General features: G+C 42.2%; 1 protein-coding gene across 4 annotated transcripts in view; it reads left to right on the top strand.

Annotated features, from left to right (window-relative positions):
* TEF (TEF transcription factor, PAR bZIP family member) overlaps window positions 1–12124 on the top strand; it is a 92448-nt gene extending 80324 nt beyond the window's left edge. For 2 of the 4 annotated variants that reach the window (XM_077452407.1, XM_077452405.1), the window contains exons 4-5: window positions 3377–3588; window positions 7227–12124. In XM_077452407.1, the coding sequence (XP_077308533.1) occupies window positions 3377–3588; window positions 7227–7248 (234 nt within the window). In that variant the 3' untranslated portion in view covers window positions 7249–12124. Of the gene's footprint in view, window positions 1–3376; window positions 3593–7226 lie in introns of those variants that run through there. The other 2 variants (XM_077452408.1, XM_077452406.1) reach the window with 1 other exon arrangement.
* Window positions 12125–16674: the final 4550 nt, after the last annotated feature.

Here is a 16674-nt window from a genome sequence, read left to right as displayed (position 1 = left end):
GGTATCCAGGTTAAATAAGGTAACTACTATCCCGGTGGAAGGATGCCCTGCTTTCAAGGACTCTGCTGACAGAAGGACCAGGGCGGTGGCCTGTTCCATGTTTACGTTGGTGGGGTTAGCACCCACTGCCTTGGTGTCACAAACACTTACTGAATGGGCTAAGTTGTTGCACTGTGAGTTGGGGAAGGAACAGGTTTCCCCAGTCTGTGTGGAACTGGCAGACCAGTTGGTGCACGGCCTTAAGTATGTCTGTAATGCCGGAAAGGTTTCATGGATTCTACTCCAATCTGTTTGTAGTCCCAAAGAAGGAAGGGGTCCTTCCGGTCCTGGATCTCAAGGCTCTCAACTGCTTTGTGAAGGTTCAGGATAGAATTGGATCCTTCCGTGGTCGCTGCATTCCATTAGGGGGATTTCTTGGTGTCTTTGGACATCAAGGACGCATACTTGCATGTCCCCATATGCGTCGGCCATCAGAGGTTTCTACGATTTGTGGTCGGGGACGAGCACTACCAATTTGTCACCTTTGGTCTAGCGACAGCGCCAAGGGTCTTCACCAAGGTGCTAGCCCCAATTCTGGTGTTAAGACAATGAGGGATCGCAATTTGTGGGTTACCTGGACGATCTCCTCCTGAGAGCAGCTTCTGCCTCAGAATTAAGGGAGGATGTGGAGATCACCATACAGACTCTCCGGGAGTTTGGTTGGGTGTTGAACCTCCAGAAGTCGGTGTTGGTGCTGACTCGGCGCCTGGAGTACCTGGGGTTGATTCTGGACTCCTCAGAGGTGAGGGTTTTTCTCCCTTCGGACAAGCTTCAATCGGCAGTGCAGTTGTTAATACTGTATATACTATTAGGAGATATACTGTATATACTATTAGGAGATATACTGTATATACTATATACAGTATATCTCCTAATAGTATATACAGTATCTCTCCTCTAATAGTATATACAGTATACCTCTTCTGTCTGTTATTCTAAGAGTGGGATTAGATATTTTGCTCCCTAACCATATAGTGTTGTGGTTTTTTTTTTTTATACTGTTTTTTTATTAGTCTTCATCACATACAAGATACACTTGCCAAACTTATTACAAGTACAATTGCTTATACATTGCTTATACATATACAATGTTTTCTTATCTCAGATTCTGTAAATGTGTCACCTTCTATACAACAGAAGTTAAACCAACAGTACCAACTGTAACACTCAAAACAAAACAAAACAAAAAAGGAAACCCCCAGAAAAAAACAAAACACAAAAAAAACTTAAATTTTCGCACAGTCCTTAGAGATAGTCATAAAGCCTAAGCCGATCTAGTTATCTGCTCCCTGGAGTACCATGAAACCCATTCTTGTGTGTTATCCTACTGTCCTACATTTCCCCCCAGAACTCCGCACCCTATCAGAGTATTCACATGTATCCATTAGTTCGGTCCATTTCCCCCAAATCTTCATAAATTTACCCGCACACCCCCTGGCCTCATATGTAAGTTTATAAACCGGCAATACCTGATTTATTAAGGTTTTCCACTGGTCCAGAGGAACCGTTGTGGAATATATCCATTGCATAACCACCATTTTCCTAGCATAATACAACAAAAGACGGAGAAATTGCTTTTGATACGTGCCCAAATCTATATCCTCAAAGATCGCTAGGATACACCACTTTGGGCTGCAGATATTAGGCAACACAAAATTATTTGCAATCCCTAACCATATAGTTGGTTATTTATATTTACCATATATTTGCATAGAGTCATTTAAGAATAAAGTGCCTTTTTTTAAAAACGTGACATAGTAACTTAATTATACCCCACACTTCTTTTTTTTTTTTTTTTTTTTTTTTTTAAAGGTTATTAACTGATTAATCAAAACAATAATCGGCCAACTAATCGATTATGAAAATAATCGTTAGTTGCAGCCCTAGAGTGCTCTGATTTTATGAACTTGTATATATTTTTTTCTTTCTGTGATTCAGAAACCACCAGGGTGGATTTGATCTAAATCAAGTCTATTTTAAATCGCTAGTAAAAAGGCTTGGTTTAAATAAATTAGATTTAAATCATAATTTTAAAGAGCAGCTCTCCACTCTGTTCCACAGCGGCTCCTCCTCTGACCCGCCGTTGACGTGGCGGCAGCAGGTTGAATGGATGCTTGCTAGCAGGCGCTACCATGATGAATGTGAAATGACAGGTGCTCTTTAAGTGTAAGGACTTCTTGCTGGTAGTTGGAATCTTTAATATTTGCAAACAAAATTAAGGTTTCCTATTTAGAATAAGTGGTCAGTTTAGTAAAGCAGTGATATCAGAACCTATTCAATCATACAGTTTGTAGTGTACATAGATTTGCAAAACGCAGGGATAAAGGAATATTCCTAAACTTTGTTTTATCTCATGGGTACTGTAAAATTGTGTGAATGCATCAATGCAGTGCATGTCATCTCAGTTTGGATTCATTGTATGAGTTTACCAACAATGTACATATTGCAGAATATATAGCCTAATGCTACACAAACTGCATTTCATGCTGAATATACTAAATTATTAATGTCTCCTTAAATGGAAAACTATTTTTGGATTAGATTTTTACTCCAAAAGCATTTTATTAAAATTAAATTTGATTATTTTTTTTTTTTTTAATAAAACAGATATATTTATTTAACTCATTGATTTATATCCACCCTGGAAAGTACTCAATTAACTACAGTTGGTGCCACCTATTACTGTAATTTGCCATTCTTAAATCTACCATCAGGTGCTTCTGTCTCCAGACCTTCAGCTGGTCTGCATGCAACTAGTTTTAAGCCACAGACGGATATGGGAAATCCTCTCTAATAAAACATTAAGTAGTTATTTTGGGTAATATAGGGCACAAGGTTTTACTTGGTGGGTGGGGTCTCGGGGATGGGCAAGAACATGAGTCCTATTTTTTTATTTTTATATACAAATGGTCTATTCTGCAGTGTCATTTAACATGCATTTCAGTGCAGCCTTCTTAAAGCAGTTATAAACCTCCCTCTAATGTTTGTACCTATAGGTTAGCATCATTCTAGGCTTACCTATAGGTACTGTAAATATCTCCCTAAACGTGCGCTGTTTTAAGAGATATATACTGTATCCTGCGCTGATGATGTCATCGGCGAATGCGCTCTGAAGGAATGGCTGCCCATGCCATTTCTTCATGAGTGTGTGCCGTGTCCAGTGGCTCTGGCCAATCGCAGAGCCAGAGTCTGCAGCGAGGATGACGTGGGTTTTGTTTGCAGGCAAGTGTCACATAATGTATGCATACTAGCGCATTATGCCTTTACTTTGCAAATTGAATTTTTTTTTTTTTTTCAGCTTTTCTTTTTTAATCCGTTATGATGTGTTTTGATGTAGGATGATAAGTACTGGAACAGACGAAAGAAGAACAACGTGGCAGCTAAGAGATCTCGAGATGCACGGCGGCTCAAAGAGAACCAGATTACTGTGCGGGCAGCATTCTTGGAAAAGGAAAACACTGCACTTCGCACAGAGGTGGCTGAACTACGCAAAGAGTTGGGCAAATGCCGGAACATAATTTCCAGATATGAGACCCAATGTGGACAGTTGTAAGCATTCTCATGAGAACTAACCTATTTCCTTCCAACTCCAGTCAACCTTTCAACCATAGTAAAGCTGGCACCACTTTTATAGGAAAGGCACAACTCTCCTTACTTTATGTAGTTCACAATACAGGCAGCTCTACAGTTCTAATCTTGGCCATTGGTTACCAGTGAAGAGCAAGTATTGACCTTTGCTGCGCACCTTTTTATACAGAGCTGATTATTTCAGTTTAAAGCTGTACAGGAGATAATTCCTTTTGTAGAATCACTAAGCACAATATGGTCTGGTCTGGTCTGTATGTGGCTCAAACGTAGCTATGACTATGAAAGTTGTGATGATTTTGCCTATTCACAGTGAAGAAATGGCTTGCTTGTACCGTTTCTTCAGCTGCTATGCTGTTACCGCCTGCTCCCGCATAGGGGTGACAACATCGTGGCTCTGGCCAATCACAGCGCCAGAGCCCGCGAACCCAGAAATTACTCCGGGAGACATGTCACCAGTCACAGCGTTGTGCCCGGAACTGCTGCGGGGGCTTCAATCTACGGTAAGTATTTAATAATGAGCTAGTATGCCATGCATATTGGCTCATTATGCCTTTTGTCTTGCAGGTTTTTTTTTTTTTTTTTTACAACCACTTTAACCACATGCAGCCCAAAATATTTGCCGCCTTTAAAGACCAGGCCATTTTTTGCTATACGGCACTGTCACTTTAACCGACAATTGCGCGGTCGTGCGATGCTGTACCCAAACAAAATTGACTTCCTTTTTTTTCTCCCACAAATAGAGCTTTTGTTTGGTGGTATTTGATCACCTCTGCGGTTTTTATTTTTGAGCTCTAAAAAAAGGAACAATTTTGAAATTTTATTTTTTTTATTTATTGCTGTAATATCCCCAAAAAATGTTTTTAAAAATCAAATTTCTTCATGAGTTTTGACCAAATATAGATATATATAGAGTAAAAAAAAAATAATAAGCGTATATTGATTGGTTTCCGCAAACTATGGGATAGATTTGGGACAGTTATGCAAACAAAGCCGCGCTTATGGGATGGGTCTCGATCAACAGGAATGTGTATGGATGTTTATGTACACCCAGAGCCTTTTAATCTATATAATTTCTTTGTTGGTTTTAATTCTTTTACTTATTTTTAAACCTATCAGTTTCAAAAGTTTTAAAGATTTATAGGAGTGTATGTAAATTGCAGGCACTTTTGATACTATTCCCATTTCATGGGGAGACCTTAGTACTACAAAATAGTTTGAGGCATCACGGGTGTTTGTTTTGTTTTTTTGTGGTTTTATTTGTTTTTGGATACGTTTTTTTTTTTTTGGTTTCTAGCTCTTTGTGTAAATAAGTGACAAGGGTGTCAGTTCACCTATGGTAGGTGATACAAAGTGTTGTATAATCACATTTGGTTGAATTTAAGGTGTCGTAAAAATAGGTTTAGTCTAATAACAGCTGGGATATAACACGAAACACGGTTTTAATTTATATAGTCCCTAGGGACGGGCAAAGGTGATTGACATAAGTTTAAAATCTAACATTGTGAATAGAAATAGCCGGAGGTAGCGCCAATAAACCACAACTAATATCCATTCTATGGGATAGATTTGATTTTAATTTTTTTGGTACTAGTAATGGTGGTTAGCGATTTATAGCAGTGCTGCCACATTACGGTGGACAGATCGGACAATTTTGACACATTTTTGGGACCACTGACTTTTATACAGCGATCAGTGCTATAAAAATGCACTGATTACCCTATAAGTGTCACTGGCAGGAAGGGTTACAACGGATCAAAAAACTCATGGATCGGATTGTTCCACAGATCAGAGTCACGGTTAGGATAGTTTTTCGGATCACCAAAAAAAAATAAAAAGACAAGACAAATCTTGTTGCACCCACCGGAGTTTTAGATTTCACAGTCGTTTTCAACACAAAACGAAGCTTATATGCTTAAATACAGTATTTTTAAATCCGACGGACTGTTAAGATGTTAAATTTTAAAAGCAGCAGCAAACCTGCTGACCTTACATGGTTGCTAATGTGACAGAACACCTCTGATTTTCACATTTAACTAAATATCATCTTTATGCAAGTACATAGGAAAGTAGACCGAAACGCTCAGCTGTCAAGCCCCGTTCACATATCTGTATAGCGGGAACTCGCATTCTCACATGCGTTGTTGTTTTTTTGGTTTTGTTTTGGGGGGGGGGGGTTAGGAGCATTTTTACTTATCACGCATAGGGCAGCCCATCCACCTGAATGGACTGCCGTGCATGCAGCAATCACCCCAATGAAGCTTCAGAATTTTTTTTTTTTTTTTTTTTTTTTGATCTGAGCTTGGTGCGGCTTTTTTACTGTTGTTTTTTTTATTTTTTTTTATTTTTTTTTGTTGCAGCGCATTTCTGAAATGTAAGAAATGCACAAATGTGAATGGAGCCTCATTGTTCTAGTGGTATCGCACCAATTTTACTTTCAGGTCCTATTCACATCTAGCATAGCTGGAGGAGTGCACATACTGTGGCTCGTTTTTTCTGTGGCGCGCATAGGGCAGCCTGTTGATTTCAATTGGCTGCACTACATGTTGCTCATGGGACATTTTGGCATTTTTGTGGGATGCACATTTTGCAGCATTTGGCACTCGTTTTTTTTACATGGCAAAATGTGTATTCACTTCTGCATTTGGTGTGCCATTAACAATTAATGGCACTGAAAGCAACTAGCAATTTTAGTTGTATAAAGGGGGCCATACACTATAGCAGTGGTCATCAATCCTGTCCTCGGGGCCCACTAACAGGCCAGGTTTACAGGATAACTGAAATCACAGGTGATATAATTTTCTGCTTAGTGATTGCAGTATTCTAGTCTGCATCTCCCCAAGGTAATACATAGGATTCACACCTATGCATTTTTAGTGCTTTTTGCATTTTGCAGATTTTCACAACAGAACGTGTTCCATATTAAACCATGTTAAATGGACTGTAGTACAAATCTGCAAAAAGCATTAAAAATGCATAGGTGTGAATCCAGCCTTAGTGGGCCCTGAGGACAGGGTTGATGACCACTGCACTATACAATCTGATTGTACAAACATCCATTAGGACAGTGAAGTAAGTGTCTGTAAAATTAATGGAAAGCTTGGATATTTTTGCAAAAGAAGTCTATATATTCTAAACCTGGAAGATAGATATATTTTTTTAATGGCTGCTGAAGGATCTCTGAGGTTATTTGTTTCATAAAATTAATTGAAACCTATTGACTCTGTTTTAATCTAGATAATTATGTTGTGACTGCTCTTGAAAGTTTAAAGGAGGCAGTGATGCTGTTTATACACTAATACTATGATTGGAAAACACTGCACCATCCTGCTTCAGGCTAGCGTATTGTAATTCTGTTTTTCACTAACTGCACTGTAAATATTATAACAACTGTAAATATTCTAACGTGAAGCTATGAGTTAAAAATATATAACTTTTATGTGCGCATTGTCTTTGTAATCTGTGAGACTTTTAAGATATTTTTTTTTTTTAATTCATGTTTAAATAGGTTAGATTTTACTTGGTATTTCACAAAATGTTGTATAGTTGCAGTAATTAAAATGTAACTCTTATAATTGCTCTGTTTTTGCTTTTATTCAAAGTGACTTCAGTGATTCAGAGTGATTCTTCTTTCAAACAATTTTTTTATTTTTTTTTAAGACATTTTTTATGAGCAAACTTCATCTATTTTCTGGACCTAGCAGAAGTGGAACACTGCTTGAACACTTTAAAATATCTACTATTCTACAGCTGAATTTGAATGTGATTTTCTGGAGGAAATTTTATTTTCTTTTTGAAGAGAAAATTATGGATAATGGATTTGTAAACCTTTTTCAAGCTCCCTATTTTTTTTTACCTTATATATGATTGAACTGGACAAACTCCTATTATAGATCTAAATAGTCGGAAGTAGTGAGGACCACAGCACCATCTCATATAAAACCTATTACAGATCTGAATGGTCGGCACCCCTGAGAACCGCAGCATCTTCCCATATACGATGGATGCTAGCCTTGAAATGAAATTGCACTGTAAAGCTGAACTCCAGGCAAAAACGATTTACAGAGTTAGAGATATATTTTTATTTAATTTTTTTAAATCCTATCATTATCTCTCAAAAGTTAGTAAACCCCTCACATTTTTGTAAATATTATATAATTTCATGTGACAACACTGAAGAAACGACACTTTGCTACAATGTAAAGTAGTGAGTGGAATAGAAAGATTTTCACTTGGTTTGGAAGGATCAACATTATCAAAATGAACGTTATGCCAAGACTGCTGTATTTGTTTCAAACAATTCCCATATTCCAATAAAAATTTTAAGGGCTATCAGATCGGAGTTTATGAATTTTATATGGGTGGGAAAACCAGCGAGATTAAGCAGAAACATCTTATCCCTTCCTAAGGAGAAAGGGTCCCAGATCCAGTTAAATGCTACCAGGCCACGCAGTTGGCAAGGGTGTTAGACTGGTGTGTCCATAAAAAAAAAAACATGGATTAAAATGGAACAGACAATTCTCGATCTTCCTTTTAAAGGGAATTGCGTAGATGCCAGATAGAGATATCCCACAATCCGCTAAGAGACATCCAGTAGTGGGGGGAACTTTACGAACGGTTAAAAGATTGTTTAAAATGACTCCCATTTCGTTAGCCCCGACTCCGATGGTCCCAGTTTTTGGCACGCCGACCTTTCAACCAGGAATGACAGATCCCTGTTTCAGGGCTCTGGCAAATAGGGGTTATTAGCAGGCTTGTGCATTTTTCAACAGGTCGAGCTATGTCTAGCAGAGAGATAGAAATTTTTCAGAAGACCTAGATTTTTTTACGTCGGGGGGGCAGTTGAGTACGTATATGCGGACTAAGACGGGGATGGTACGGGATCCATCAATTTTTGAAAAACTGTCTGTCTGAAGGGAGAATCACTAAGACACTCCCTGTCATATCTATAAGCTTTATTAATTGAGGCTGAGACCCCACAGATTCTACCTTTTCATACAGCGCTGGGAAGCAGACCTAGGGGGGGGGCCTTTCTCGCAGGACCAAAAGGAGAGGATCTTGCACTTTGCTCATAAGGCCTCAGTGGCAAGCAGGTACCAAGAAGGAGAGTATAAAATCCTCACCAGGTGGTACAGGACTCCAGCAGCATTACATCATGTTTCCTGAAGTATCTGATGTCTGTTGGAGATGCGAGGAATCAGTAGGTACCATGATGCATATCGTCTGGGAATGTTCAAAACGGAGAGATTTTTGGAAGATGGTTGAAGGGACAGTAGAAGAGATTACTGGTGTGAGGCTTGGAGATAATCCAGTGGCTTACTTCATGATACCCCGATATCAAATGAGAAGTATAGAAACTCACTGTTAAAGCATCTGCTTACTGCAGCCAAAGCTTGTATTCCAGCTATGTGGAAAAGTAATATTACCCCCCTCAAGATAGATGATGAGGATGGGGGGGGGGGGGGGAGAGAGAGGAAGGGGCATTATTGATTTTTTTTTTTTTTTTTTTCCCTCTTCTCTTTTGGGTATCCCTATGCTTTAATGGGTGATACCAGGAGAAGGGTTGGGATTGGGGAGGGTGAGAAAGAAAATGGTATATATTTGTAATGGAAGAATGTGAAGGCAATTTGAAAATGAATATTGTATGATTATAGTGTAATTGTAGGTTATTGGATAAATTGCTTGATGAGAGGGGCTCATCACTGTTTTGTAATGATGAAAAGGAAAAATAAATACATTTAAAAAAAATAAAAATAAAGTAGTGAGTCTACAGCTTGTATAGTGTAAATTTGCTGTCCCCTCAAAATAACTCAACACAGCCATTAATGTCTAAACCACTGGCAACAAAAGTGAAAATGTCCAAATTGGGCCCAAAGATCACTGCCTTAACCCTCTTGGGCATGGAGTTCACCAGAGCTTTACAGGTTGCCACTGAAGTCCTCTTCCACTCCTCCATGACAACATCATGGAGCTGGTGGATGTTAGAGACCTTGCGCTCCCCCACCCTCTGTTTGAAGATGCCCCACAGATGCTCAATGGGGGGATTAGGTCTGGAGACATGCTTGGCTAGTCCATCACCTTTACCCTCAGCTTCTTTAGGAAGGCAGTGGTTATCTTGGAGGTGTGTTAGGAGTCGTTATCATGTTGGAATACTGCCCTGTGGCCCAGTTTTCGAAGGGATGGGATCATGCACTACTTCAGTATGTCACAGTGCATGTTGGCGTTCATGGTTCCCTCAATGAACTGTAACTCCCCAGTGCCAGCAGCACTCATGCAGCCCCAGACCATGACACTCCCACCACGCTTGACTGTAGGCAAGACACACTTGTACTCCTCACCTGGTTGCCGCCACACACGCTTGACACCATCTGAAGCAAATAAGTTTATCTTGGTCTCATCAGACCACAGGACAGGGTTTTGGTAATCCATGTCCTTAGTCTGCTTGACCATTTTGATGCAGTGTGTGGTGTATGGTCTGAGCACTGACAGGCTGCCCCCCCCCCACCCCTTCAATCTCTGCAGCAATGCTGGCAGCACTCACACGTCTATTTCCCAAAGACAACCTCTGGATATGTCGCTGAGCATGTGCACTCAACTTCTTTAATCGACCATAGCAAGGCCTGTTGTGAGTGGAACCTGTCCTGTTAAACCTCTGTATGGTCTTGGCCACTATGCTGCAGCTCAGTTTCAGGGTCTTAGCAATGTTCTTATAGCCTAGGCCAGTGATGGCGAACCTTGGCACCCCAGATGTTTTTAAACTACATTTCCCATGATGCTCATTCACTCTGGAGTGTAGTTGAGCATTATGGGAAATGTAGTTCCAAAACATCTGGGGTGCCAAGGTTCGCCATCACTGGCCTAGGCCATCTTTATGTAGATCAACAATTCCTTTTTTTCAGATCCTCAGAGTTCTTTGCCATGAGGTGCCATGTTGAACTTCCAGTGACCAGTAAGAGAGTGAAAGCGATAACCTCAAATTCAACACACCTGCTCCCCATTCACACATGAGACTTTGTAACACTAACGAGTCACATGACACTAGAGAGGGATATGGGCTAATTGGGCCCAATTTGGACATTTTCACTTAGAGGTGTACTCACTTTTGTTGCCAGAGGTTTAGACTGTGGCTGTGTGTTGTTTATTTTGAGGGGACAGCAAACTTGCACTGTTATACAAGCTGTACACTCACTACTTTACATTGTAGAAAAGTATCATTTCTTCAGGGTTGTCACATGAAAAGATATTTACAAAAATGTGAGGGGTGTACTTGCTTTTGTGAGATGCTGTATGCATACTCGCAGTGTGTATATGTGTGTATATGTGTGTGTGTGTGTGTGTGTATATATATATATATATATATATATATATATATATATATATATATATATATATATATATATATATATATATATATAAAATTTTTCGTAGCGCTAGTGTAAGTTCTCTAATTTGACCGACTAGCCTTCTGTAATCTAAGAAAGTGGATGTAGTTGTATTGTCTGGCAGATGTGCCTGGATTACAAGGCTTGCTATAATTACATATGCTTTCGTAGGTAAACCATTCACACATGTCATTCAACTGTCTATTTAGCTCTGCGTAGTTCAGCTTCAATTCATAGTATAAAAAAACATTGTATTGTTCTGCCATAATAATTTGTGTGAAGTTGTGTACATGCTAATCTCATTTTTATTCTGTTTTGTCAAAGCTAGTTGGTAAGAGCCAAAGCCCATCAACGTTGTAAAGGACAATTGCATTCAGTGAAAATCACAAGCAATATTGTCTTTGATTTCCCCGACGTTGGAAGTCAATTGCTATATGGAATGCATTGCTTTTTTTTTTTTTTTTTATGGCTTCGTTGTAGTGGAGCCTATGGAAAGGATGTTGCCTGGGATAGACTTTATTCTACTATAGGCCCAAGCAGGTTTTCATTCCTGAATGGTTGAATGAAGATTGACATGTTACAAAGCATTTCTGGTGCTCTTGCTTTGGCATCTGTAATTCAGATCCTACAAATGGCCTAAATCTAGCAATCTCTTGACTGAGTTAAACTGCAGTTCAGTATAATATTAAACAAAGAAAATGCTGTGGTTGGAAGATCTTCAGGGACCTCCTAGCTATTGCTACAGAACAGCCTCCTAGATAGTCAATGATATAGCAGACAATGAAAGATGACATTATGTGGTACAGCTATGAGAATCTATTTGATTTAAGGCTGTCCAACTGTTTTTTAGATTATTTTTTTTTGTGCTTTTTTTGATCTGCATAATATAAATAAGTTTCAATGTGTTAGTCTTTCTTTCTTATATCTTTTCTGTGTATTTTTTATTTTTTTTTCCATTTATTTTTGTACTTGCAGTGACATTTTCATACTATGTTTCAGTTGTGCTTACTGCCTCCAAGTACTGTACAGAAATTTGTGCTGTACTGTTTTCCCTTTCTTAATGGCAGGTTGTCAGTCTGTTCAGATTAATAAAAACTACAACATTTTATATCCAGTAACTTCTATCTGCAGTACTTTTTTATAAAGGATGTCGGTTGCATTTGTCTGACTTGCATATAGCCATGATGGGGGGAGGAAAGGTAGAAACATCTGTGTGTGAAAACATACATATTAATTATTTTTAAAGTTGTACCTCGGGTACACTACCTGAAAAGACAGCTTCCCTGCTATAGTCGGCATTCTGATGGACAGAAAAATAATTCCTGTTTAGCCACCTGAACTGTGTTGAGCAAATTGCCAGCCTTGTTTTATATTGTCATTTTGCAGGAGGCACAGCCTGTATATGCAAGTGCACAAATATGGCTACTTCCATGTCTGTTTTCAGTGCTTTAAACCGTACAATGATGTACTCTATGTATGTGACTTTCATTTTTGATATGTTTGCTTTTTTTTTTTTTTTTTAACAAAGATTTTTATTTATATTTCAAACAAAAAAGAAACAGAAAACAGACATGCATCAGCAGGGTACCTACATATTTTGAGTAGACCGATAGTCAAATTGTATCACATAGAAAGCACAGACAGTTCTTAACAGTGTGTAGAGTCACTAATCATTGCAGCATATAATACAAAACTTCCCCAAGACCTCCCCCCACTACAGAAAAAAACACAGAAATTACAAGAAGGGGAAACCCCCCCCACCCCCCACTCCCCCTAGCCTAAGCAATGGTCAAATGCTTCGCCTCAACCCATGCCGCCCAAATCTTTCCAAATTTCCCAGGGCAGTTCCTGCCCAGATATGTGAGTTTGTAGAGCGGCAAAGCCGCGTTCACCAGGGACTGCCACAGTTGTTTAGTAGGAGGGAGAGGTTGATTCCATTGCAGCAATATTGCTTTCCTCGCATAGAGTGTAGTGTAAAAAATAGTTTTTTCCCCCAGGAGATATCCAAGAATTCACAGATACCCAGCAGGAGAGGTAGCGGGCTAAGTGGAATCGTAAGCTCCCCCACAGCATTGATATCGGCCAGGACCCCCCTCCAAAATCCCACTACCCCAGGGCAGGACCACACCATGTGAAAAAAGTCAGCATCATCTTTGTTGCATCTAGGGCAGGTAGTCAATCGGTCAGGGTAAATCCTTGCCAGGCGTGCCGGTGAAATATATACCCGGTGGAGGAACTTCAATTGTATAAACCTATCCCTTGCAGAAATCGCCAGGGTCAGATATTGCTGTAAACCCTCCTCCCAGTCCTCCTCAGTAAGCTCCGGAATGTCACCGTGCCAGAGCTCAAACAAATGGGAGATCCTAGTCTCGTCCAATACGGTCAGCGCGGCATACATCGTGGACAGTGTGCGCGTCCCTCCCCCCGCAGGACCAAGCGCCTCCTCCACCGCCGACACCCCCAGAGTCACTCTAGATGGGAATTGAGATCGGAAGGCGTGTCGCAACTGCAGAAATCTGAAAAACATATGGTTCGGGAGGTCCCTGGCCTGTTTAATAGCATCGAAGGAGAGTAGCTGCCCCTGAGACACTATGTCCCCTAGTGTTGTAACTCCATGCCTGGCCCAAACAATCGGATCAGGGATGGATTGAAAATGGGGCAAGCGGGGGTTCCCCCAGAGGGGGGTCCCCGGGGCCCACACCCCTGCGCCCACCAACCTTTTGTTCACCAGTTCCCATATTTTAAGAGTCGTGCGCATCAGAAGAGTTATCCCAGGGTTAGATCGGGGTCCCCTATAGATCAGGTTCCTGAGTTCCGCATAAGAGCCCAACAACGCCGCCTCCAACGAGGATGCAGGGTTGACTGGGCCCTCGGAGAGCCACCACCTGACAGTCACTAGGACTGCCGCCCAGTAATATTTCAGAAAACAGGGCAGTGCCAGACCGCCATGCTCAAGGGGCCGTTGGAGGGTTGTTTTAGTTATTCTAGGGGGCCTACCATTCCAAACGAAGGACGAGACAATGCCATCTAGTTTCTTAAAGAATCTAAGCGGGATGTGGACTGGGGTCTGACGGAAGAGATAGGTAAACCGAGGAAGAACCGACATTTTAATTAAATTGACCCGTCCCACTGGCGAAAGCGGCAAGGACCTCCACCCAATACACCTCTGGGTCAACTGGGTGACCACCGGACTCAGGTTAAGGGTAATAAATTGTTTCAAGTCTCTGTGTATTTCCACTCCCAGATATTTAAATTGAGAAACCCTCTGCAGTTGCCCATCCACCCCGGACCCACCCGCACCATTATGTAGTGGGAATAAAATTGATTTCGCCCAGTTTATGCGTATACCCGAGAACTGTCCGAACCGGTCGATATGCGACAATGCCGCCTGTAGGGAGGCTCCGTCGTCCTTGAGATACAACAAGGTATCATCAGCGTATAACGAAACTTTTTCCTGCAAAGGACCCCGGACAATACCCCGAACCTCAGGAGAGGAGCGGAGGAGAGCCGCCATAGGTTCAATTGCCAGTGCAAAAAGCCCCGGGGACAGGGGGCACCCCTGCCTGGTTCCCCTGTGGAGGGGAAAGAGCGGGGAGAGGACCGCACCCGTACGCACTCTGGCCGTGGGAGCTCAGTACACCGCCCTGACCCACGAGATAAAGGCTGGACCAAATCCAAATCTACGGAGGACTGCCCACAAATAGTCCCACTCCACGGAGTCAAAGGCCTTCTCCGCGTCCAGGGAGGCCACAACCTCCCCCCCGCCCTCTGCATCCCCCGAGGCCAAGACAGTAAAAAGCCTGCGAATATTAATATCTGTCCCCTTCCCTGGCATAAAGCCAGACTGATCCTCATGGATCAAAGTAAGTATAACCTCATTCAGTCGCCTGGCAAGGATTTTGGTCAGCACTTTCGCGTCCGAGTTGAGCAGGGAGATGGGTCGGTATGACGAGCACAGCTGGGGGTCCTTCCCAGGTTTAGGGATCACCACTATGATGGCTTGTGCCATAGATGGAGGAAGATCTCCCTCTCGGAGGGACGCAGTAAGCATATCATGCATTCTAACTGACACCTCCTCCAGGTAGTGCTTATAAAATTCCGGGGGTATCCCATCCTCCCCAGGGGTCTTCCCCGGCTGCATGGACCCCAGTGCAAGTCGGACCTCCGCCAGAGTGATCGGGGAGTCCAGGCCATCCCTGGCCTCAGAAGTGAGGGCAGGGAGTGTCACCCCCTCTAAAAAAGCACTTAACTCCTGCGCTGAGTACTGCACCCTAGATGAGTAAAGGGTGGAGTAAAACTCTGCAAAGCAAGCGTTAATGGCAAGGGGATCCGTCACCAGTGTCCCAGCACTATTCTGTATTCGAGGGATAGTGGAGATTGGGGCCTGCTCCCTAGAGATCCAGGCCAACAACCTCCCCGTCTTTTCGCCCTGTTCAAAAATCCTCTGCGTCTGAGCCAGTTGACGTTTGCTTGTCTTAGCCACCCTAAGCAGCACCACCTCTCGGTACGCTACTTTCATATCCTGAGCCGTGAGTGGGTTACCCGTGAGGGTGAATCGGGTCTCCAGTTCTTGGGCCCTGGCTTCTGCCTCCTCCACCGTGATCCTATCATTCCTACGCTCCCGACCAATGGAAGAGAGGTAACACCCCCTCATATAGGCCTTGAAGGCATCCCAGACCATCCCCCCAGAAGCCGTGCCAACGTTTGAGGCCCAAAATCCCCGGATTTCACCGCCCATCTCAAAGGCAATAGTGGGGTGTTCAATCCAGTACCTAGACAATCTCCATAGTCTATCCCTCTGAGGGGTAGAGGTCTGCAATGTACACAACAGTGGGGAGTGGTCAGAGATGCCCCGAGGAAGTAACTCTATTCCAAGGACCCTGGGAAGCATGGGGGCACCAGCGTAGACAAGGTCAATACGGGAGAGTGTGTTGTGGGAGGAGGAGTGGCACGTAAACCGGCGATCTGATGGGTGTTTCCACCTCCAGACATCCTCCAGCCCAAACACCTGTGCCCAGCGAGACACTGGAGAGTCTGTGGCCCGGTCAGGCGTCAACCTATCCAGGGAAGGATTAGGAGGAATATTAAAGTCCCCTGCTATAACCACATTGTCAGTGTGAAATTGGGCTATCAGGGCAGTCAATTTATGTAGTAAAGACAGATCCGCAGGAGGAGGCATATAAAGACCCACCAGCACCATCTCTATCATGTCTATTGTGGCGTGCACCAGCACGTATCTCCCGTCCTTATCTGTAACAATATCAAGAGGCTCAAAATTAAGGGACTTATGGATCAGGACGCTAACCCCCCGGGCATAGCCGGAATATGTGGCATGATAGTGGTATCCCACCCAGGGCCTCTTCAAACCCATAATCCTTCCCCCCACTAGGTGCGTCTCCTGAAGAATACAGATATGCGGAGCATATTTTTTCATGTAGTCAAAAACAAGAGAGCGTTTAATCTTCTGGTTAAGCCCCCTAACGTTCCAGGAGAGGATCTTCAACGGAGCCATAACCTGGAAGGACAGGGGGGACCAACGGATATGACCGCCCGACCGGGGCCAAGGCACAAATATCTCATCTTAAGCAATGCAATGATATACCCTGTACATTCGTTATAGTAGCGCTGTCCATAGCAGAAAACATAGAAGCATGTAACAAAAAAACAA

This window comes from Lithobates pipiens, unplaced genomic scaffold (genome assembly GCF_037356315.1).
Source record: "Lithobates pipiens isolate NorthernLeopardFrog02 unplaced genomic scaffold, aLitPip1_a1.2 Scaffold_23, whole genome shotgun sequence".
In the NCBI taxonomy this organism is placed as follows: Eukaryota; Metazoa; Chordata; class Amphibia; order Anura; family Ranidae; genus Lithobates; species Lithobates pipiens.
The sequence above is the reverse complement of the archived record's forward strand: the minus strand, read 5'-3'. Positions and strand labels throughout refer to the sequence as shown.